At 27.2% G+C, this 23,156-nt stretch overlaps 6 protein-coding genes across 13 annotated transcripts; 2 read left to right on the top strand and 4 right to left on the bottom strand.

Moving 5' to 3' along the window:
• Positions 1 to 13: 13 nt before the first annotated feature.
• LOC124421805 (testis-specific serine/threonine-protein kinase 3-like) lies at positions 14 to 1,780 on the bottom strand. Of its 2 annotated transcripts, XM_046957436.1 has the most exons (6): positions 1,511 to 1,701; positions 1,250 to 1,419; positions 1,000 to 1,149; positions 635 to 908; positions 341 to 514; positions 14 to 262 (listed from the first exon to the last, which is right to left on the bottom strand). In XM_046957436.1, the coding sequence occupies exons 1-6, from the start codon at positions 1,667 to 1,669 to the stop codon at positions 53 to 55; spliced, it is 1,137 nt and encodes a 378-aa protein (XP_046813392.1). In that variant the 5' UTR covers positions 1,670 to 1,701; the 3' UTR covers positions 14 to 52. The 2 variants fall into 2 exon arrangements, with proteins under 2 accessions (XP_046813392.1, XP_046813391.1); XM_046957435.1 differs by lacking the exon at positions 341 to 514 and having other exon boundaries at positions 1,511 to 1,780.
• Positions 989 to 5,286, top strand: LOC124421799 (cellular tumor antigen p53). Of its 3 annotated transcripts, none has more exons than XM_046957428.1 (3): positions 989 to 1,082; positions 3,152 to 3,371; positions 4,341 to 5,286. In XM_046957428.1, coding segments are annotated over exons 1-3 (951 nt in total). In that variant the 5' UTR covers positions 989 to 1,080; the 3' UTR covers positions 5,070 to 5,286. The 3 variants fall into 3 exon arrangements, with proteins under 3 accessions (XP_046813384.1, XP_046813383.1, XP_046813385.1); XM_046957427.1 differs by lacking the exon at positions 989 to 1,082 and adding an exon at positions 2,467 to 2,652; XM_046957429.1 differs by lacking the exon at positions 989 to 1,082 and adding an exon at positions 2,677 to 2,814.
• LOC124421795 lies at positions 4,709 to 8,195 on the bottom strand. Of its 3 annotated transcripts, XM_046957416.1 has the most exons (5): positions 7,747 to 8,195; positions 7,216 to 7,435; positions 5,911 to 6,765; positions 5,522 to 5,793; positions 4,709 to 4,845 (listed from the first exon to the last, which is right to left on the bottom strand). In XM_046957416.1, exons 1-4 carry the CDS (start codon positions 7,977 to 7,979, stop codon positions 5,554 to 5,556), a joined length of 1,548 nt encoding a protein of 515 aa, XP_046813372.1. In that variant the 5' UTR covers positions 7,980 to 8,195; the 3' UTR covers positions 4,709 to 4,845; positions 5,522 to 5,553. The 3 variants fall into 3 exon arrangements, with proteins under 3 accessions (XP_046813372.1, XP_046813371.1, XP_046813373.1); XM_046957415.1 differs by lacking the exon at positions 4,709 to 4,845 and having other exon boundaries at positions 5,513 to 5,793; XM_046957417.1 differs by lacking the exon at positions 4,709 to 4,845 and having other exon boundaries at positions 5,638 to 5,789.
• Positions 8,196 to 8,350: 155 nt separating this feature from the next.
• Positions 8,351 to 9,730, bottom strand: LOC124421804 (oxysterol-binding protein-related protein 11). The gene is made up of 2 exons (XM_046957434.1): positions 9,499 to 9,730; positions 8,351 to 9,408 (listed from the first exon to the last, which is right to left on the bottom strand). Exons 1-2 carry the CDS (start codon positions 9,728 to 9,730, stop codon positions 9,056 to 9,058), a joined length of 585 nt encoding a protein of 194 aa, XP_046813390.1. The 3' UTR covers positions 8,351 to 9,055.
• On the bottom strand, positions 9,631 to 15,829 carry LOC124421791. 3 transcript variants are annotated; one of them, XM_046957403.1, is made up of 17 exons: positions 15,597 to 15,829; positions 15,421 to 15,471; positions 15,298 to 15,352; positions 14,903 to 15,174; positions 14,585 to 14,767; positions 14,359 to 14,479; positions 14,110 to 14,276; positions 12,744 to 13,964; positions 12,437 to 12,650; positions 12,189 to 12,350; positions 12,005 to 12,119; positions 11,712 to 11,899; positions 11,405 to 11,639; positions 11,169 to 11,335; positions 10,855 to 11,095; positions 10,572 to 10,714; positions 9,631 to 9,764 (listed from the first exon to the last, which is right to left on the bottom strand). In XM_046957403.1, the coding sequence occupies exons 2-17, from the start codon at positions 15,459 to 15,461 to the stop codon at positions 9,687 to 9,689; spliced, it is 3,603 nt and encodes a 1,200-aa protein (XP_046813359.1). In that variant the 5' UTR covers positions 15,462 to 15,471; positions 15,597 to 15,829; the 3' UTR covers positions 9,631 to 9,686. The 3 variants fall into 3 exon arrangements, with proteins under 3 accessions (XP_046813359.1, XP_046813361.1, XP_046813360.1); XM_046957405.1 differs by lacking the exon at positions 10,572 to 10,714 and having other exon boundaries at positions 9,693 to 9,764; positions 15,421 to 15,829; XM_046957404.1 differs by lacking the exon at positions 9,631 to 9,764 and having other exon boundaries at positions 10,207 to 10,714; positions 15,421 to 15,828.
• A 72-nt stretch (positions 15,830 to 15,901) lies between these two features.
• Positions 15,902 to 17,914, top strand: LOC124421801 (golgin subfamily A member 7). Its single transcript, XM_046957431.1, has 4 exons — positions 15,902 to 16,008; positions 16,137 to 16,249; positions 16,871 to 17,035; positions 17,355 to 17,914. The coding sequence occupies exons 1-4, from the start codon at positions 15,912 to 15,914 to the stop codon at positions 17,643 to 17,645; spliced, it is 666 nt and encodes a 221-aa protein (XP_046813387.1). The 5' UTR covers positions 15,902 to 15,911; the 3' UTR covers positions 17,646 to 17,914.
• Positions 17,915 to 23,156: the final 5,242 nt, after the last annotated feature.

The raw sequence follows: 23,156 nt of genomic DNA, 5'->3' as shown, positions 1-23,156 counted from the left end.
TCAATAATTTCTATTTTTTCAGTATGTAAAAATAACTTTATTATACAAAATACTAGTTTCGATTTTGTCCTTGATCATAACAATTATTCATTAAAGCATTTTGCAATTGAATATTGACATCATATTTAGAAGTATTAGTATTAATATTCTTGGTATTTTTCGCGTCTTGGATTTTAAGTAAATCTTTATCGTCCTTAGTTTTCATATGTTCTATATGATTTTCTTTAGACTCTGTTCGTTCAATTGCCATTGATGAATCATTCTATAAATATATCTTAATTGTTATATATTATTTATATACTAAATATTTTTTTTCTAAGAAAAAAACAAAAGATATTACTTCATTTATAGCAGATGTTTGCATAGCTACACTGGCCATAGTTAACCATATGTCTTTTCTAATGTTATTAATAAGTAAACGATGGCGTTGTGCTACAAGTATACGACTAATGAGGGATTGACAAGCTTCAGATACATCTGGTTCTTTAGGAAATGTAATCTTGTTTTGTACTTGCTAATTTCAAATAAAAACTCATGGAAGTATGAAAAATTAAAAGTAATATCTATTAGAGCCGATGTAATCTTTTGATACATAATTAATTTCCTTTTGATCATTGTTAATATATTTGAGTACCTTTAAAAGGAGAGTATATTTTGTATCGTCAAAAGGAAGTCGTCCATAAACCATGGCAAAAAGTACTACGCCCATAGACCATATATCTGATAATTGTGGTCGATAAGGTATACCTTTTAATATTTCCGGTGATGCATATGCGTAACTACCGCAAAAAGTTTCGCTAAGAGGTAATGTTCCATTTTTTGGTTTCATATGACCACGTGCAAAACCAAAATCAGATAATTTAATATTCAAATTATTATCCATTAATAAATTCTCACATTTTATATCCCTAAACAAATACATATATATATACATATATATATGTATAGTTTTATATATATATATATATATATATATGCCTATGGATGTAAAATATCTACCTATGAACTACACCCCTTTCATGACAATAATCAACGGCATCAAGAAGTTGACGAAACCATCTACGACTGCGACCTTCGTCGATGTAAGTATCGCGTCTTATAATGTCAAGTAAGCTACCATTCTGTGCATACTCCATAATTATATATACCCTTTTTTGTATATAATACATTGTTACAATGGATTTGTTCATTAATAATTATGCAAATGGATATATTCTTAAACGTGTAAAATCAAATTTTTTTTACTAACCGATGTGTCGTTTCGATAGCTTGTAAAAAGCGAATTAAATTTGGATGTTTTAATCCCTTAACAACCTCAATTTCACGAGGTAAAAATTTTTTTAAATAATCACTTGGTGCTTGAAACTTCGAAATTATTTTTATCGCTACCTGACTATTATGTCGTTCCGATATTGCAACCTGCGTAAAAATTTATTATATATATATATATATATATATATATATATATATAATTTTTAAAAAATTTGTATATATAAATTGAATCACATACTTTGACTGTCGCATAAGAACCCACGCCAATTACGTTTCCAATAGCATAACCATGTGTTTCAAGTACTGTTAATCTTTTATCTGACTTTTCTCCATACTTTTCATTCAAATTTTGTACCTCATTCGTCGCTTTGGTCTTTACTGGCGGCACTGACGTCATCTTATACTTTAATTCAAATACAATTGTAAGATCATTATAATGTTTGTAATGATTCTGTAACGTAACATTTTTCTTGGGTCTTACAAAAATTAATAAATTTGATGTATAGCAATAAATAACAAAATGTTATATCTTGGCAGACGTCATCTTGTATATTTTAATATCGTTAATTAAATTTTAATTTTTTAACAAACCAATCATAATATTGATGTAAATCCATATTCAAAGTTAAAAACATTTTGCCGCAATTGGCACGAAGCAATAGACATTTTTTTTTTCGTTCAGCAATATCTTCAAAATATAAAATTAATTTGTGTCACGTTAACTTTAAATTGTTTTACAATAATTATTTAAAAGAAATATTGATATCATTCATAAAATTACAAATTAATTTCATTTTTAATTCAACGTCGATTTGAATTATTTTTCAAATTTCATTTCCAAATAGCAATAGTATGATGAGTTACAAGAACCTGTTTATTGGTTATGACGTTGCAGTTTTGATCATTAAAAAACTAAATTATAACCAATCAGCATCGATCTAATATTAAACTTATTCTTCTACGGCATTTTAGATTTGTCGATTTTGCCGCTAAAGTTACTTAACCACGCCTACTACGTTGCAGCGCGAATTTACAATTAGTTGATTGGTGACATTTAAATTATTTACACCAATCACGTGTAAGTGTATCAGAATGGATACTTATTGAATAGGTAGATTTCTTAAATCGTACCAATCATTTTTCTGATATATCGGAAACGATCTCTTATTGTTGGGTATCCCAGAGACAAAGGTTTTTCGTATGATTACATATGGCGTCTTTTTAGTTCGGAGTATAGTTTAATTTTGACGTCGACCGGCTTGAAAAGAGTGCGACGGTGTAATTTTTTATTAAAATGTCAAATTCCAATGAATTTTCTGACTGGCAAGAATCAGTCCTATTCGAAGATGATGTATATGATCAGTTGCGCAAGGAAATCATGTAAGAAATTTGTATAATAGAATCACTTGATACACGCGTGCGCCGAAGTAAACAATGTTTCATGAAATATTTAATATTAATGTGTGAAAGTATTTTTTATATTTAATATAAAATTATATATTTAAAACATATTATTTTCTTTACGAACAGCAACAATAACAGGTATAGTTTATGTATGATACAATTTTTTGATATTCTAGTACTCTTTGTCTTCCATTTTGTATATGGTTTAATATGTATATACAAATATATACACGTAATATATTATTTTTTATATTTTTATAATATGTAAATATATAAATATTATTTACTAATAATATCTCTATATGACATATTATAAAAAAAAAAAAAAAAGAAAAGAAAAATAGAAGAATGAAACATTGGCACAAATAATAGTTTATCTTTTAAGTTTGTATCTTTTAATTGTTATTTTTGTATTAAATTTTTAAAATGGCCATAAATATATAATATATATGTTTGTATGTTTTCTTTTATACAGGGATAACAATCTACCTTTATTAACAAAAGAAATAATGGAAGATATGCCAGAAGAAAAATATAATGTACGCAATTATTCAAATCAAGAAAATCCATTAGAAGAGCAAGATCAAGAACAGTTTTATCCAAGACCTGAAGCCATCCCTACAAAGGAAGAATTTCCTGGACATCTGAATTTTCAACTACTTTTACCAAATCAGAATGCACCAAAACATTGGGTGGTGAGTGTTTTCATTTAATTATTCTTTTTTTTTTTTTTTATTTATTTATTTATTTATTTATTATATATAATAGAATATATTAAAAATGTTAATAATGTACGTGTTATGTCAACATTATTTTTAGGACGCTTAAAATATTTTGTTTGAATTTATATTGCCAATATAATTAGAAATTATTGATATTTTCTTTTTTTTTGCCCATGATTTATTTCATTATTGATTATTTAATAGAAATTTTGTTCTATAATAGCACACAAAAGTTTGATTATTCCAAAAATTTCAATTTCATTCTGAGTTATAATATTCTCTTTTTTCATAGTTTTAGTTTAGTACATAATCATCATTTTTTATTGATTTGCAATAGAATTCATTCTACAGTTTATTAAAAGAAATAAATTTGAGTACTTGTGCTCTTGCGCCATTGCAGTTCTAATATATTTGCCATTATCAAATTTGACTAAAAATTTTATGTTTCCTTTTAATCCAATTTTTTGCCTTTTGAATATTCTCATTTTTTTTTTTTTATTAATATAATATATTCCTCATTGCAGATTAATTCTGCCTCTTCCCGGTGTTGAATAATGATGATTTTTTTTTCAAGTCTTTATTGCAGCTTACATAATGCTCAAATGGAATAGTCTGACTATTGCACAGACAGTATCTTCGATATACAATTACAAAACTTACAAAGCACTGAGAAGAAGACAAAAGTAAGATATTTTGTTTGGAAGCTATAGAATTATAGAGCATATGTGTCTGTTTTAAGCTTTTGTGGGCATAAGAGATTGTTTATGTAAAAGATGTGTGTAGTCAAAGATAGGATAGATAAATGCAATTATTATAATTTAAAGGCAGTATAATTTCTAGAATGTAAAAAATACATAACACATCTGAATATGATAATTGCGTCAAATATTTAAAAATCTGTACTTATACATGATTTTTTTCCTTTTTTTTTTTTTTGTACAGTACTCACAAAATCTTCAAAAAGTATTTATCAATATGGAACAAACACTGCCTTTACGATTCAAATGGGATCCACCTTTGGATGGCTTATATTTGCGCACATCCATGGTATTTAGTTTGGATCAATACAGAAATGATCCAGTACAAAGATGCCATAATCATATGGCACAATCAAATCGTAGCAATCAAGACATAGATCCCAGGATAATTAAGCACGTTGTTCGTTGTACAGATCCATTAAGTATGTACGAAGAAAATAACGAACATTTATCTATAGTTACACCGTTGCGTACGCCACAAGTCGGTTCGCAATATGTACAAATGTATTTTAAATTCTTTTGTAAAAATAGTTGTACATCGGGCATGAATCGTAGACCTACAGAGCTTGTATTTACGTTAGAAGATCATATGTACAAGGTTATTGGGCGCCGTAGATTATTGGTTAGAGTCTGTAGTTGTCCAAAGAGAGATAAAGAAAAAGAGGAAGCTGAAGTTATGAATACTTTACCTAATTCAAAAAAAAGAAAACTTTCAGCTTCTCAAAATAAAAAAGTTATGTTACCGTCATACGATACGCATGTTTATAATGTTCAATTAAATATTGTTGGCAAAGAAAATTATTTGGCGGTAATGAAATATGCGTATGATGTTATGGCCGGCCAAGCATCGCGAACAGGACAATTCGAATTTTTTAAACCTTACATGGATGACATATTACATAAAATGCCGTAATTTTTTTAATTAGAATATACATTTGTTATTATTAATTGAACATTCCACAGATTTTAATAAAAAAGAAAAAAAAAGAAAACAAAAAAGAAAATAGTAAAAAAAAGAAAGAAAAGAAAAAGGAAAAAAAAAAGAACCATGAATAAGTTGTTATAATTTTAATCATTGTTACGATCATAAGATATTCTAAACGTCTTGTAATAAAATTTTTATGTAAGAATTTCTAAGTAACAACATTTAATATTCCATTTAGATAAAAATCTATATATACTTAATCAATACACCTAATGTCTTTCATTTTTTTTTTTTTTAATCTAAAATATTTGTTAAAATGATAGATATAAATATTGATACGATATTTTTAACGTTTTTTCCTTCTCTCTTCATACTTTTATATACATGAAAATATGCATGTAAACGAAACTTATTATTAATCAATAATAAAATATTGTTACCTTTTTTAAATTTATTCCCATTCATTTTTATATCATATTTCCGATTTGTTTATTATTTCAAAATCACTAATATGGATGTCGATCGTATGTATTCCAAGGATTTTTGGTAATAGTGCAACATTTTCAGGTGAAAGTATCATAGGATGTTCAAGGTTCGCTATAAATCTACGACATCTTATTTCCGTTCCATTATTTCCCCATCCATATAAAATCCATTCGAAACCTTTATTTTTTCCCAACACACTCGTCATCCATAATGAATCGTTATCTATCTACACATTTTTATTATATATATATATATATATAATATATCTATATCTATAATACATGTCTATAATACAAATAACATATAAAGAAATACTCGATCATCAAAATATATAATAACGTACCTGAAATAAATAAATATCGTCTGCATAATGTAATAAATAAATGGTGTCTTCTTCAAAAGGAAGTGGAATAGGTAGTTTAATTCTTCCACCATTATAATGTATTAACGAACCATTGTGATTTATGTGTAAATGTTCGAATAATGTGTTCAACGTTAGAATTTTTTCACATTTATTCTTTTTAAAAAGTGGACAACTTAAATACATATAAATTGAATCAGTCGATCCATTCCAAGTTGATTCATTCAATGGTACGTTTAGTGTCATCGATCGAGTTATATTAATAGATTCTAAATTAGATTTATAATGATTACTATCCATTTGACGATTTAATTTTTCTATTGAAAGTTCACCGGTACTTGCTGATTTTGGTCGATCGTTTAAATTCAGTTTCTCTAAATTAATATCACAATAGGCTTTCTTAGATCTAAATATTGATATTCCTTCACAATGTTCTTTTGAAACTGTTGTTAGATTTTCTGTAGAAGCAGCCTTTTCTAAACCACCAAGAAACAATTTATTTAATAACGATCGTCGTGACTTTGGAGGGACATTGATATTCTTCGGATTTGTTTTCGTTAAATTCGGCTTGTAACGATTACCGAATAAACGTTCTATTAAATTCCTGTTTGTCGTTTTATTATCATTCTCAATTTCATGATTCGTACGAAAAATATCACGAATTACTTTTTGAATTTTCTCGGCAATGAGACAACGACCTTGACCAAGTCGTACTCTACAAACAGGACATCTTGATGCTTTTGGTCTACAATCGACACAAAGTATGTGACCGTGTACGCATTGGGAAACTGGTGGTATTGCGTTCTCTAAACAAACTGGACATTCTAAACACCGTATCTAAAAAATATAAAAATAAATAATAGAAAAAAATTCAAATACAAAAAAATAAATTGGCAATGAAAATTTTTTTTAAACCCAATGATAATGAAAGTGGTCTAAGTCGTATATTTTTTTTTGAGGTATTTTGATCTTTGGCTTTTGATTTATTTAAAAAGGATTTTTTTCTAATGAAAAAAGAAAAATGTAAATATATTTATTCTTGAGAAAACTAAATCTTTAAGATAATTTTAAAATATTAAAAATAGCGTGTGAAAAACAATGCCTATGTGAAATTTCTTACTTAGACCATTTTTTACAATCACTGATTTATTTGTATGGATCTATTGTATATGAACATATACATATATTAATAAATTAATTAATAACATCGAATATATATATGATTAATATCAATTAAACGATAAATATAAAATATAAAATATAAAATGATAAAATTATAAAACCAACCGTTCCTGATAACGCGTTAGCAAGTTTTGTAGCTACTTCCGGAAGTGGTCCTCTCAAAGCTATACCAGTTTCTTCGTCTTCTAAAGAATTCGATTCGTATCTCCAAATACGAAGGTTCACGTTTTTTCTATTTTCTCTATTATTTATCAAAGCTCCAACATCCTTCATTTTTAAACCCAATACATTTGTACCGTCGACGTCGAGTAAACAATCGCCTGGTCTATAAAAAGATACGGTATATTATTTTGTTAAAAGTTAATTAAGGATAAGCGCGTCATAGATCAATTATCGATCATTTCATTCTATAATGGTATAATTACAGATAATGATACATACGATCAGATTTTTATAATTTATTATGATGATCGATTAAATCATTTGACGTACATATTAGATTGTTAAAAAAAAAAAAAAAAGAAAAAAAAGAAAAAAAAAGAAAACCTTTTCTATTAAAGTAATATTGTTTTTATTAATTTATATTAAATAAAAATAGTATGCTTGAGTAATTGTGAACCTTTTTAAAAAATATACCTTAATCCTGCTCGATCGGCAATACTTTCATGTTCGACGGATCCTACCCAGGGATATGGATCCCATTTCGATTTAGTCAAATGAAATCCACATGAAGATTTATCGTTCCTCGTAGATAATTCGCTTGTATCGTCAAATTGTAAGATGATTTTATTGGTCGATGTAGCGGACGTCTTAACAATTTTTACACCAGCTGCTTCAGCGAGTAATTCCGTATCGTACGTATGAGACATTTTTAATTTTTACAATTTTCACGCATGGTTTCCCAAATTTTATTTTACCATGGCAGGATACATCATCATTTTACTTATGAAAAGTTAATTATAACGATTGCTTCTTTTTCTTTTTCTTATAATCAATTTGATTTCGTAGGAAAAAGATTTTAGTTTCTTTGCAATCAATATTATCGATGTTTCTTTTATACTATGTTGGAGATTACTATAATAAAGTTCCGAGTGAGACGAGAGTTTTACTCTCGCTGGTTTACCTTCACCTAATTCCTTGTCCTTGACATTGATTCTAACATTCTACTTTTGCATTCGATGATCCATATGGATATTTTTCTACTCAAATATTCGTATAATCATCGGATCTATTTTTGTCGTTTTTTTTTTTTTTTGGTTTTAATTCTTTTTCATTCTATAACGATATGTTCCTTCTTTTATCATGAAGATCGTTTAAATTTGATCGAATGCGTTCCATACACATTACGCTGGATCATTTATTTTTTTTTTTTAAATCATAATATTAATTCTAAGTTATTTAAAATTCGGTTATGTTTTCATAAATGTGCCTGTATAACCAGCTGTTTATTTATATATTCGGAAGGTAATATTTTTTTGTTTTTTTTGTTTTTTTTTAATCTCTTTATAATACGTCATAATGTATGTACTTGTGGTGTTAGATCAAGTATTTAAATCTATTTTATATTGCTTCGATATTTGGACAGAGCACAAAGAATGTAAAGGTATTATTATTAAATTCATAAAAAGAAAGAAATAAATTTAGAAATGTTTTTTTTTTTTTTTTTTTTTTTTTTTTTTTTTAACAATGTAAACGATATTTAACGTGAAAAGGATGACTTTTAACGTGAAACTGCATCGACCTTTATTTGTTCGGAAGAACTTGTTCCTTTGATTACACTATCGATAAGTAAATAAACTTATTAAATGAAATAGTATAAAATGGAAATATAAATGGAAACAAAATGAAATGTATTTAGGTATACTTGAATACTCTCATGTAACAAAAGAAATATTGAATAAATTTGTGTATCAAGTTTCTAAAGATGCTCTCATAGAATATTCTTTCATTGGTATAATATATTAAGGCATTGATTTAACGTATGTAACGTTGTATGAGCCATAGCTTTAAGAACTAATAAATCTGGATCTAAGTTCATATTCGAATTTTCAATTGATTGTGCAAGTGCAACATTATGTTTTTCCACTTTTCTTAATTGCTCCTGGCAATTAGCAAAGGCATCGAGGACTTCTAATTTGGCAACAGGATTTCTACTTGTATTCGTGGAATGTTCTCTAGGTGGTAATGGAGGATGACTACTAGCTATTGCTCTTGTATACATTTCTGTAACTGCTCGCAATTTGTCCACCCATTCCTGTCGAGCTCGAGCATCGGTAGCTCTTAATTTGATCATATCTCCTACATTAGTTGTAGAACAATCAAATTGATTAAAATTATATTTGACAATATTGACATTCTTTAAAGAGACAATTTCAATTAATGATTTACCTGTTGCAGAATTAACAGTAAAAGTATTAGAGTCTTCATCGCTAGGTGCTATAACTGCTCCGGCTAAATATATGGAACAACGTGGTCGTTGATTTTTTTCGGATTCACTAAGAAAATAATGTAATTCACCGGTTTCAGGACTAAGGATAAACCAACGATATTGCCATCCTTTCATCGCGTTTGTGTATTTATGTAATAAACCCTCGTAAGGGTACCTTATTTGAACATTCATCGTATTTGTCCTGTATCGGAAGCCTTTTTTTTTCCTATTTTAATGAAACAATACACAATTAAGATCTAGTGTCATCTGAAATAACACATTAAGAAAGGTTAGGATTACTAAATTGTAATTGTACTTTGTACCAGATAAGGATAAAATAGTAAACTAGAGACCTCTAGTGTTTTGTTTCAATACTATTTTTATCTAACTAAAACATCAAGATTTTTTATGATCTTCGATAGACATAATGATAACGTATTTATCGTTAGATCGTCTACATATATTTTATATATTACTAATTATATTTTTATATATGTAATTTCAAATATATATTAATAATAAAAAATTTTATTTTTTATAGATACATATGTATGTATATATATATATATATATATATATATCACAAATTTTTTGTTTAAAATTACTTTTCAAAAATATATATCTCTTTAAATGAAAGTACGAATAAGAATGATTAAAATGAAAAGAAATTGAAGTTTGAATGATTTTTTTTTTTTAAATGAAGTTTAAAGAAAAGCTAATTTTTCGCCTATCAAAGACGATTTAGTTCCTTAAATATATTTGACAAATAAAATTAAAAGGTAACTATAAACATTTTTTATATTGCACTATCTTGACTGGAAGATATTTTATCAGCAAGATGGAATTATTCTTCTTGTTTTCTTTTTTTTTTTCTTGAATAACCAAATTGAAAATATTTTAATTAAGGAATCAAAATGTTGTCACATATATTAAAATGTAATCATTATATGTGTAAATAATAATATAAATGTAAAATAATGATATATTTTTAAGAGAGAGGTATTAGGTTTTCCTTAATTAATTTATCACGAACATCTGGAAGTTCAATCCTATAATTTCCTTCGCTATCAAAATCAATGATTTTAGCTAGACAAATTTCATTGGGATTAATTAATTCCGAAATTCTTTTTAATACTTCAGTAGAATAAGATCCATTTTCTTCTTTTGGAGCCAAATCTGTATAAATAAATAAATAAAAAAAAAAAAAAAAAGGAAAAAAAACAAAAAAAAAAAAAAGGTATTGAAACGTGAGCATTTTTTCTAATTAAAAGTATACTCGTATCGAATATATTTTCACATATATATGTAATACTTACTAATAATGGTGCACATGCTAGCAAGAGCAGATGGTATTAAAAAATCTTGTATCATTGGTCTAATATCTTTGTGTGGAACTTCCTCGCAGTTTCCATAATCGATATAAAATACAATAGATTTACCTGTCGGTCCCGTTGGAGATAAACATACTGCGCGATACCAATTATCATTGTACAAACCTAAACATAACTCATTTTTTCGAGGAATATAATAATCCGTTTTTTCACAGTATTTATTTATCTGCAACATGATATCAGTAAATACACAATATTATCAAAAATATAATTAGAAATAAATATAATTAAAGATTTACCAATGAGGGCAAAATTTCGTGAACATGTGTTATCACTTCAATATCCAAAGGACACATGAAATAGTCAACGCCTTCTTTAATAGTTGACAAGACCAAAACATTAACGATTTGACCAATATCTCCCAAAGGAACTATATTTATATCGTTTATCAGATAAACTCTATTATCTATAACATAGATTATTCTTATATGATTTTTCTAAAAGTATGAGTTCAATAATATAGAAGAGAGATTACCTTCATGATTTTCTTTTTCCCAACTTGGTACAAGCAATTTTTTTATTTTATCGTTAATACTTTCTCCATTTGCCATAGTTAAATATACACCATCTTTAAAGGATTTACCATCAAAATTACATTTTAAGGGTACTTCTCTACCTGTTAGATCAAGAAGATAATCCGTCACTTCTTTGGTCATAACAATATCAGTTGGTACATCTTTTAAACAAATTTTTGCGGCACATGATTGATGCTATGCGAAAACAAAAAAATATTTATTAGTTATTATAACAATTGCATATATAAATAAAAATTATGTCTTTACCATTTTCAAATCATCAGGTAATATTCGTAATTTCTTCCATAATATTTTTTCAGTATTTCCAAAATCTATATAAGAAATATTTACTTCTTCCCCCTGTATTTTTGTAACAATTGCACGATAAAAATTATAATCAATGTATTGTGCCATTATCATCTCCCCTAATACCGGAGGCTCTTTGAGATGTTCAGCTTGAGGAAACAAATGTTAAAATTACAAAAATATAAACTGTATAACAAGAAAAAAAAAAAACAAAAAAAATCTATTTTAAAAATTTGAATATTTTAAAAATATACCAGATTGAGCACATTTTGCAAGCCTTTGCATGAGTTTATTAAATTTCTCTGAATCTTCTGTTTCCAGAGAGCGAACATACATTAAATAATGACTGTGATAAAAAGTAATGCAAACCTACAAGATAATAATTATTCTAACATATTTTTTATAATATAATGATTTTCTTTTTACGATATTACAAACCTCAGACCCATTTTTCAATTCAGATAACTGAATGCCACTTTGTTCAGGTTTTGGTTCCCATCGTCTTAAAATACCTGTTGCTTTATTTTTGTCGTCTATTTGAATTTCAATGCTAACTTCATCTTTACAATTTATTACTTTAAATTCATAATGATTATTTGTCTATAATTCATATAATAAATATAAAAATTAATCAGTAAAATATTTTAATATAATCAATAATATGATTTATGAGAATATATACTTACTGATAATTTAAAATTATCTGTAGTTATTTCACAGACAATACCAAATATGCATATATTAAGAAATTCGGCAGGATACGGTACAGTTTTCTTAACAGGTATTACTTTTGTCTTATCCAATATTGCAAATTGTTTTATTGGATGGAGAGTTACTGCATAACCTCTATACCATTCACCATTTTCTTCTTGACCACATATTAACTCTCCAATATTTGGTCTGTAAAGTTATAAAATAAAGAAGCATGCTGATAAGTATATGTATAAAGTATAAACAGTTTTTATCAGCAATATTTTCAGTTAGAAAACTAACTTGTATTCATGATTTAATTTTCCAGAAGCACATTTTTCAGGTAATTCTGTTACAATTCGTTTGAAATCACAATTCAAATCGCTTGGTCGAAGGGTAATCCCATATGTTTTGTTTTGGAGTACTACATTAACTTTCAAAAATCCAGATAAATTTACTGATAAAAGGTCAATCACGTTTGGTAAGGTATGTGGTACTGTTTTATTTTTATTTTTTTTATCCTCGTTTTTATTCTTGTTTTTGTTGGTATTTGGGGAAAGACATTTATTTCTTTTATTCTCGTTTTTATTTCCTTCTTCGTCTGAAGAAAGATTCGAAGTAATCTTAGAAGTACTATCCTTAGTTACTTTTGTATAACTTTTAATATTTGATTGTGATTCGAACTTGAAAGATCCATTTGGATTGTTACTATTTTCATTTTCATTTTTTACATCTACAATAATCACATTTTCTTCATAAGCAATAACCTTTACATATATTACGTGATTTATTTTTAAATTTTCATATTTTTTTTTTGTATTTTTATTTAAACGAATTTTTCTTGTAAATGGTATCATGGTCTTTAAATCGTTGATTTCACGAAAATCATTTATTTCAACCGTTTCAGTAATGCCATGATCAATGTAAAAAATCTTAGTGGGATTGAGAGATATTATTTTTGTTCTATACCACAGATTTTCAAATTTGTAACCGTATATATTACCAATAATCGGATCTGTTTTAGGCATTTTCTTAACTATATTTTGCAAATCAAGCATCATTCCTTGAAAGATCATGTCTTGGTCCACTTTGTGTACCCAAAATTCTCTTCTTCCTGAAAATCCTATGATTTTAACTTGTGTGAATCTTGCTTTTGATAAAAATGTGTCTTTTTGAAATACTATATCTTTCTCAATTTTCGTAACATCAAAATTATTTTTGTTTGTACATTTATTTGCAACTTCTTTTTCAGTTGCATCCAATTTGTATTCTTTATGTTCTATCTTATCATTTTTATTTATATTCTTAACTTGAACATTATTCTCAATATTTTGTTTCTCGGAAGATTCAGTATCATTAACTTCTATACATTTGTTATTTCCGATTTCTACATTTTTATTTAACAAAACTTCTATTGATTGTTTTGGACGACGTAATGTTTTATGAGCTTGTGCCAAGTTCGTCACGTTAATTTGTTCTTCGCTGCTTGACGTTGATAAAGATTTTACATCCTCTATCAGTGTACTGTAAAAAAAAAGGAACTTTGATAAGATTGATAAGATTGATATGATTGAAGTGAAAAAAAATATATATATATATATTTTCTTAATAACTTTGATAACTGAAATAAAACTAAATATTTTTATATTTATTTATGTATTATACTAACGGTATTTGTTGACATTCAATTTTATGACGTGGCCAATCTGTTATTTGACATTCTTTGCTACAATAGAAGGCATAACATTTACCACATCTCACAGGCGTTATTCTGTTACAACATACACATGTTCCTAACTTTTGTTTCAAAGCATCTTGTCCATATTCATACAAACCCTATAATAAATGAAAAAATATATAATCATTAAATAAAATTGTGATATTATATTAAATGATAATAGAAAATAATTATTATTACATTAACACGTTTATCATAATTTTTTTTAATCAATATTTCAGTGTCTGGTATTTCATATGAGGTATAACCACGTCCATAAGAAACATGTCTTTTTCCATCGTTTGTTACTGTTATTTTGCCTCTATAATAAAATATCTTAAATAATCTTATATTCAATAGATATCTAAATATATAATATTAAACAAATTTAATCATTTAGCATTAATCAGAGGAAATATAAACTAACCTTGCCCATAATGTATTTTTATAATCAGTCTCTGCATTCTCATATGGATCATATATATAATGATCAGTAGGTACTGGATATAACAAACCATCATTTGCATGATACATATCAGTAGATATTTTAGGTAGAAAGTTGCGTTTATAAAGTGCATTATTGTGGTTTCCTTTTTCTACAATATCTATGCTATATATAAATACATATATATATATATATATATATATATATATATATATATATATATATATACATATATATATTCATATACTATATTTATAATACCTATAATATATAAAAAATATCACTATTATAGTAACTTACTATGCTTTCTCATTATATTGATAATCTTGCGTTATATCTTCATAAATCTCTGGAGATTCTTTAATATATATTTTTTCTTGGTTTATTTCTTCCATTGTCATTTTTTTACCAAATGATATTTGTAGACGTAATGGCGGTTTATCATGAAGATTTCTAATAGCACATTCAGCTTCACGATACGTTCCATAAGTAACAAAAGCCCATGTTGTATTTGGAAGATAGAAAAGTCCACTTACTGTTCCATAATGCTTAAAAATTTGCAAAACGCCACCCTTAAAAATAATAATTATAAGTATAAACATAAATATATACATATATATATATTTATATATAAAGTAAAACATTCTTAGTATAAAAAAATATTAATATTAAAAAAATATATTAAAATAAAAAACCTTGTTTAGTTCCACAGGTATATTAGCCACATAGAGCCTATATTCTTTTGCTTTGCTGTAAAATTCACAATGTTAAATAAAATAATAATTCTTAAAATAATATTATGTTATAATATTTCTTACGTGGAATTTTCTGTTTTTTCATTTGATTGAAAATAAGCCATATTTTTCACTCTGTAATGCAATCACAGATTATACAGATTATAGTTTCTTTAAAAAAGAAAATTTAATTCTTTATTAAGTAAAATTATAAAATATATTTTTGGCAAAGCACGTGCTTAAGTATTACAAATTCTTACAAGTTTCACATTAGTAAAAACTAGACAAAAGAATTCGTAGAAATAATGTGAACTGAGCGCGAAGAACAATGCTGGCCGGTAACTTCAAATAAAATGGGTAAGTCCAGGGTACTTTCGATAATCGAAATATTACTTAATAATACGATACTTATGACAATCGATATGTCCATATCGATTATAACTACTTTTATCGCGCGAATATATGTAACCTGCCTGACAAGTCACTTGCTAACCAAAAATGATGTAAATATTTTATTGACTAATTGTAAAAAAAGAAAATATATTTTATTATAAGTTATAAATAATTAATAGTTAATGCAATATATGTATATATATATATATATGTATAAAGTTATTAATAATGATCTATTATCTTTATATTGTATCACAATTGATCGTATTAACCAACGAAGTAAATATCGCTCAGTGTGAACAGATTTTAATAATATGAATTGCGCGCGCATGTTTCATGGCGACTGAATCGTGCGTCCACTCGTTGAAGTGTAAAAATTGCTCTAATTTTCAAACGTTTACGTTAAGTTTCAGTGACAAGTCAATTTGTTTCTTTCACCATAAGTGCAATCAAGCAATTGAATTTGATTCCATTACCAGAGTTTTATACAACCAGCAAGACGAAGCTCAAAATGCCATTGGTAAGTCTATCATTCTTACCATTTACATTTTTTCTTGCACTCCTTTTATTCCTATGAATTTACATGTGAAACTATTTTACTTATTAATTTATTTTCTATTGAAAATGATGCATTTCAAAGGCATATAAATTATTCTTTAAATTTAATTAAAATAACTACATCAGCTGTAATAATTGTAATTTCCTGTCTTTGGATAATTATTGGGTGCGGTTTTAGTGGTTAGATAGGGTATCAACTATAAAATATCTAAGTTGATTTTTTAAGCAATTAAATTTATATTTTTTTTTGCATTATAACTAAAATCTATATATATATATATATATATATATATATATATATATATGACTATATAACTTTGCATATATACTGTATTTTACTATATATTATACGCGTATATGTTTTAATCAAATCATCATTTTATAAAGATAACTATTCTGCTATATAAATATAAGCATGCGTAATGACAATAATTTAATAAATGCTAAATATAGACGAATTATGTTTAATAATATAAGAAGTAGATTTATATAATGTTTTCTATAAGAAATTATATTATATTATAAATATATAAATATAAATATAAATATAAATATAAATATAAATATAAATATTAATTTATAGGGCAACCACGCTGCCCTCACTCCTTTAGAAGATATGTCAGCTGGAAGAGGTCAAGCAGGTGGAGGGTCTCTTCAAAATTGTCAAAAAGTTTTTATACAACGAGATTATAGCGAAGGTACAATGGTTAAATTTCAAACACAATTCCCTACAGAATTGGAAAGCAGAGTACGTAATATCATAAACCATAACAGTATGTTATTATTATTATTATTATTATGATTATGATTATTATTACTACTACTACTACTACTACTACTACTATTACTAGTACTATTACTACTATCATTATATTTTAATTTTTCAATTTTTAGTAGATATATTTAATATATTTAAATGCATATATATTTTTATTAATATTATATATATATATATATCTCTAAATATTGTTGATTTTGAATATATTTGTACTAAAATTATTCTCAAAGGTATTTAAATTCTTTTTTTTTCTTAATATTTGTGCTATATTTTTTTTTTTTAAATATAGCTGGACAGACAGTCGTTCGAGTATACAATCAATCAATTGAACAATTACTTTGCCGAAGCAGAACGTGCCAGTTGTTCAACTTTCTGTGAGGGCTGCCTTGCTTGCCTTACCGGTTATTTAATCTTTATATGCACTGAAACACATTATGAAAAGTGCTTGCGGAAGGTCGCAAAATTTGTTTGCGAACAGAATGATAGAGTTTATAAGCCACGTGGATTATTGTTAACAGATCCAACAACGCGTGGTCTCAGGCTAATAGAAATCTCTGTATTAGACAGACCTGCATCGTGACTGCATGTTAGCCGATCTACGGAATTCTTCATGTGACCCGCGCATTTCTGCCGTATTGCCAGAATTACCGACCTACATGCGCTGATGAGTGTCTTTGGACACAATTATGCCGCACTCTGACTCATTCAAGTTGGTCGTGCATAATTAATTTTTCATAAAAACTAGCAGAATTTTAAACTATAACTTGCACAATTATTGTAATGAAATTCATGTGCAATAAGGTTTAGCTCTCTTCGAGTCTAACTTTGTACTTAGGTTTATTGAACATAAGTATATATCAAAAGGACAAATTATTGCTTCAAAGTTATGAAGCACGTAAAGTCATATACATTTACTCAAAGCAAGAATCAAAGTATTTGCCAAGAGAATCTCTAAACCAAAAAGAACAAAAAAAAAAAGAAAAAGAACAAAAAAAAAGTGAAACTTGAAGAAACATTTTCTCAGAGCTTACGATTTAATGTCAACGCACGAGTTTTCATATTCGTTAATTGTTTTTGTTTCTTTTTTCTTCTCTTTTTTTTTTTTTTTTTTTTTTTTATTTTACAAATATGTAATTGTTTTACCAAGAGACTCGTGAAAAATTTATTCTACATATTAGAATAAATGATCTAATACAAGCACATGGATATAAATCACAAAGCGATGTGTAAGACTATAAAGAATTATTTAATTTTTCATGATCATACATCAGAAAAACAGATTTCATATAAGACAGATCATAAGAGATTAACATATCCCTGTTTTATCATCCAGGATATAGAGCTGGTTCCTGACTGCATTTATTCGATGATATTCATGGACGTAATCTACAGTCTAATCTATGTTTATTGTAAATCAAATCAACAAACAGAGTTTAAATTTAGATATCATTTGAATTTTCTATTCACTGTTAAAGAACTTTGACTTTATACGTTCCAATCTTTTATATGCATTATAAGAGAGATTCTAAGTTCTTCCCCTACTAGGAGAATATATCTTCCGTAAAGCGTAAATTTTTTTATTTATTTATTTATTTTTTCTTTTTTTCTAACGAGGCATAAGTCGACGTGTTCTTCATTGTTTTTTTTTCCCCTATTCTTTTTTTCTTTTTTTTTTTTTTTTTTTTTTATATTATTAAAATACGTACGTACTTGAATTTGAAATTCACTCGCCGTAAAGATAATTCCTACTTGTAGAGAAAAATTGAGAGAAAAAGATAAGAAATATAATATATTTGGTCGAAATTACTGGCACACAGGTAATTAATTGCGCTAAGAACTCCAAGGATTGGCTAAAAGGGAAATGATTGTATTTTGAGGTGATAAGTAGGATATATATATATATATATATCCTATATATTTATATATATATATATATATATATATATATATATATCCTATATATTTATATATATATATATATATATATATATATATATATATATATATATATATATATATATATATATAAGTTGAATTTTTGACGTATATGACATTGTGATCAAGGATAAGCATATAGTGTGCGCGATGTGGACAGGTGTCTCGACGTTGTCAAAATAAAAGAATCTTGCATTTCGAACGATTACAAAGGGAGATTCTTGGATTTTCTTTTTCTTTTTTTTTTTTTCTTTTTTTTCTTTTTCTTTTTTTTTAAGTTTAGCAAGATCGTTAGGTTAAGGCTCTAATAATCGTCTGTGAATAATATATTTTTTTTTCTCTTTTTTTTCCGGAGTGGGGGGGGTTTATTATTATTATTATTATTTTTTTTTTTTTTGTTAAATATATATATATATATATTTTTTTTTTTTTACTGATAGATTACGTATATAAGTTACAGTGATCTCAAACGAAACAACGATACATCACGCGTGGAATCTTTTATATGTCGTATCTATAACGATATACCGCGGTTATAAGTTGATCGCGCGTTTAAAGAAGAAAAGAGAAAAAAAAAAAAAAAAAGAAAAAAAAGAACGGTCATAAGGATTAATAAAATAATCGCAGGCATTATATAATATATAATCGAGATGTACGAGATGTTATACACTTACCTCTCTTCCGATAAAAAAGCTAACGGTCCTGAAATACAATTTTCTCGTTCAGGATTAGTTCGTTCACATTGGAAAGTATATAAATACCGTATAAATCATATTGTGGCAACGAAGAAAAAAAAAAAAAAAATAAAAAAAAGAAAAAAAAAAGAAGAAAGAAAGAATGATAGACAAAAACAAAAAGAAATGAAACGAAACGAAACAAAAGAAATAAAAGAACGGGACCCAGTTTTCTTCTCTAACGATTTATCGATTCTTCTTATCATTCCTGTGCACTTAATGATAAGAATAAAGCGAAACGAAAGAGTGTCGAAAATTTTTTTTTCTTTCTTTAGAGAGGGAGAGAGAGAGAGAGAGACAGGGAGAGGGAGAGGGAGAGAGAGAGAGAGAGAATGAAGGGGAGGGGAGAGAGAGAGAGAGAAAGAGAGAGAGAATAGATGTTTTCTTTTTTTTTTTTTTTTCCCCTTTATTATCTATATTGTATTTTTAAAAAATTTTTTTAAAATCAAGAAATCGATGAGAAGTCTTTACTTCATTCTTACCATGCGCAAATCTGATAAACCTTTGCCGTTCCGACAAATTAAAAATCTATTTAAGCGAAGAAAGAGATTCGTGTTAATTTAAAACGAAATCTTTCTAAAGGATTTCGTATATATATATATATATATATATATCGATCGATCGATCGTTCATGATCGTACTCGGATAATGTGTCCTAAATAAAGTTCGAAGGAAGTGTCAATAAAATAATTTAGTGAACTGTTCGTATATATACATATACACACACACACACGCACCTTTGTACTAAACGTACAGAAAAAAAGAAGAAGAGATTTGCATGATTTACAATTAATTTGATCAATAAAATATTTCACGAACTGATCATTTTATATATTTTGTATATATATGTATATATATGTTTAATATACATATATATATATATATGTAGAAGGAGTCTTGCATGATTTAAAATAAATTTGAAGGATTCTTTTGTTTGTCGTTTTAACATTTCTTTTCTTGATTTGACGTGTACGATACCAAAGTTCCTCTTCATTGATCATGATCGTAAATCATGCTTTTTCTCTCTCTTTCTCTCTATCTCTCTATCTCTATCTCTATCTCTTTTTCTCCCTCTCTTCCATCCTCTCTCTATCTCTTTATCTATCTCTATCTCTTTTTCTCCCTCCCTCCCCCCCGCTCTCTCTCTCTCTCTCTCTCTCTCTCGTAGTATTTCCGCCGTGAACGATCTCGTCTTGATCCTTGGTCACAATGGAAGGCGAGAGATTACTTCTGCGTGATAATGCGACGCTGCGAAAGGAATTTTGTATTTTTTTTATTTTCTTTTTCTTTTCTTTTCCTTTTCTTTTTCTTTCCTTTTTTTTCTTCTGTTGTTGTTGTTGTTGTTATTGTCGAGAGAGAGGACAAAATGGTGTCACTGCCATGACGCACGTACGGCTTCCTGGTGCACATTTCAAAGTCGATTTAAATAAAGGAGACTATACTGGTTGACGACGTTGTTTATCTATGAAACTTTTTTTGAAAAAGGCTCTAGCGCGCGCATTTTTCTCTTTTTTCAACGTCGCAATACCACAAAAACATATGTATGTAAGTTAGTACGTTCTTTGCGCCTCTAAAAATGAAAAAGTAAAAGGAGAAGAAGAAGAAAAAGAAAATAATAATAATAATAATAATAATAATAATAATAATAATAATAATAATAATAATAATAAAGAAATTGTAAATATATATAGCGAATCGATCGATCGATCATCGACCATGCGAGAAGCATCAAGAAAAACAGCCGTTTGTTATACTTAATTTAATATAGTAGGACCAAAATGATTTTTTCAAACGCAATGATTCAATTACTGTACGGGACTAACTTCGTATAGTCCGCGGATATTGTAATTTCTAAATGTTTTAATAAAAAAAAAACAAAAAAAAAAATATTGTGAAAAACTTCTTTTTTTTTTTTGTTTTTTGTAAAAATTTCTAATATCGGACCTTGTGTGTATACGATAAAACGATCGATATTGTTTTGAGTGCTATTCTTTTTTATCCTTTCGTTTCTATCCCCCCACCCTCTCTCTCTCTCTCTTTTTTCCTCTACCTCTCTATACAGGGTGTCTCATATTAATCGATTGGATACGAATGTGAGAAAACGACAGGTACCGCCGTGCCTTTTTAAAATGAAAATGGAAGTGTTTCGATCAAAATTTCATTATATATTTTTACGTTGGTTGATTTAATTCTCGACCCTCTGTATATGTATTTATGTAGGTACATACATATATGTATACTCGCTAAAATATACATCTTATGTATATATCTTTTTTTTTTATTAATTATTCGCGTGTAACAACGTCTTTGAATAGTTATAATGTCGCAATTATGTTTATCAAAAAGATTAAAAATCAATCTTGTGTGAAGGTCATCCCTGTGACATTTTTTTCATTGCATCGGATATGAACGATGCAAGTGTGTATGCATTTTTTCTTTTCTCATTTTTTTCTCGATAAGAATTAATAGTCAAATGTGGACGATTGACACTGATTTTTCTTTATATATATATACATACATATATATATATATATATATCCTTCTTTTTATCTCTCTTTTAATTTCCTTTTTTTTTCATTTTTTTTTGTGGAAATCGCGTAAACGAAAGTACCGTTAATTGTGTTAAAAGATTCCGATTTCTTTTCCGACATTACGAATTTATATTTATTTTTATTTATTTAATTTTTATTTCCATTTCCCTTTCCATTTTTTTTTTCTTTTTGTATCAACAAACAAAGAAACGCATAACAATGGGAAGTACGTAAATAGAAATAGGGAAATAATAGGGAATAATGGGGGCGGTGGGTGGAGAGGAGCGTGGGAGAAAGAGAAATGAAGTTTACATCTGTATCACGATTTCTCGATCACGATCGACAATATTATATAGCAAAATTGAAATATTCGGAATGATCGATAGACTCCGTACTCTATGTCGTCATTACTAAAAGTAGTATTTTTCAATTTATCCAAGATCAAAAAACACACACAGAGAACGCACACAAATACATACACATTAGTTAATCTCTTCCCTTGTCCCATTTGCAAGTCGTTACCGATTACTTTAATTTCCCTCGTTCGACTAGATAGAGCTTAGTAAGAATATCGAGATATAATACAAAAAGATTGTCAAAATCGAATGGAAATATGCTCTTACGTCTTTTCGTTCATGTTACATATCGAGATACAGACCGATATGTAGACGTATCTCATCGATCATACATTTTCATAATTATATACGCACGTGTGTGTGTGTGTATGTGTGTCTGTATATGTGTGTGTATATGTACGTATGTATGTATGTATCTATGTATGAATGTAATATATAGATATATGTATATACCTAGTCATATCTCGACTAAGTATAATTTCTAGTTTCTACAAATGTACTGTCTTTCTTTTTTTTTTTTATTTGTTTTTCTCTC

This window comes from Vespa crabro, chromosome 2 (genome assembly GCF_910589235.1).
Source record: "Vespa crabro chromosome 2, iyVesCrab1.2, whole genome shotgun sequence".
NCBI lineage: Eukaryota > Metazoa > Arthropoda > Insecta > Hymenoptera > Vespidae > Vespa > Vespa crabro.
The sequence above is the reverse complement of the archived record's forward strand: the minus strand, read 5'-3'. Positions and strand labels throughout refer to the sequence as shown.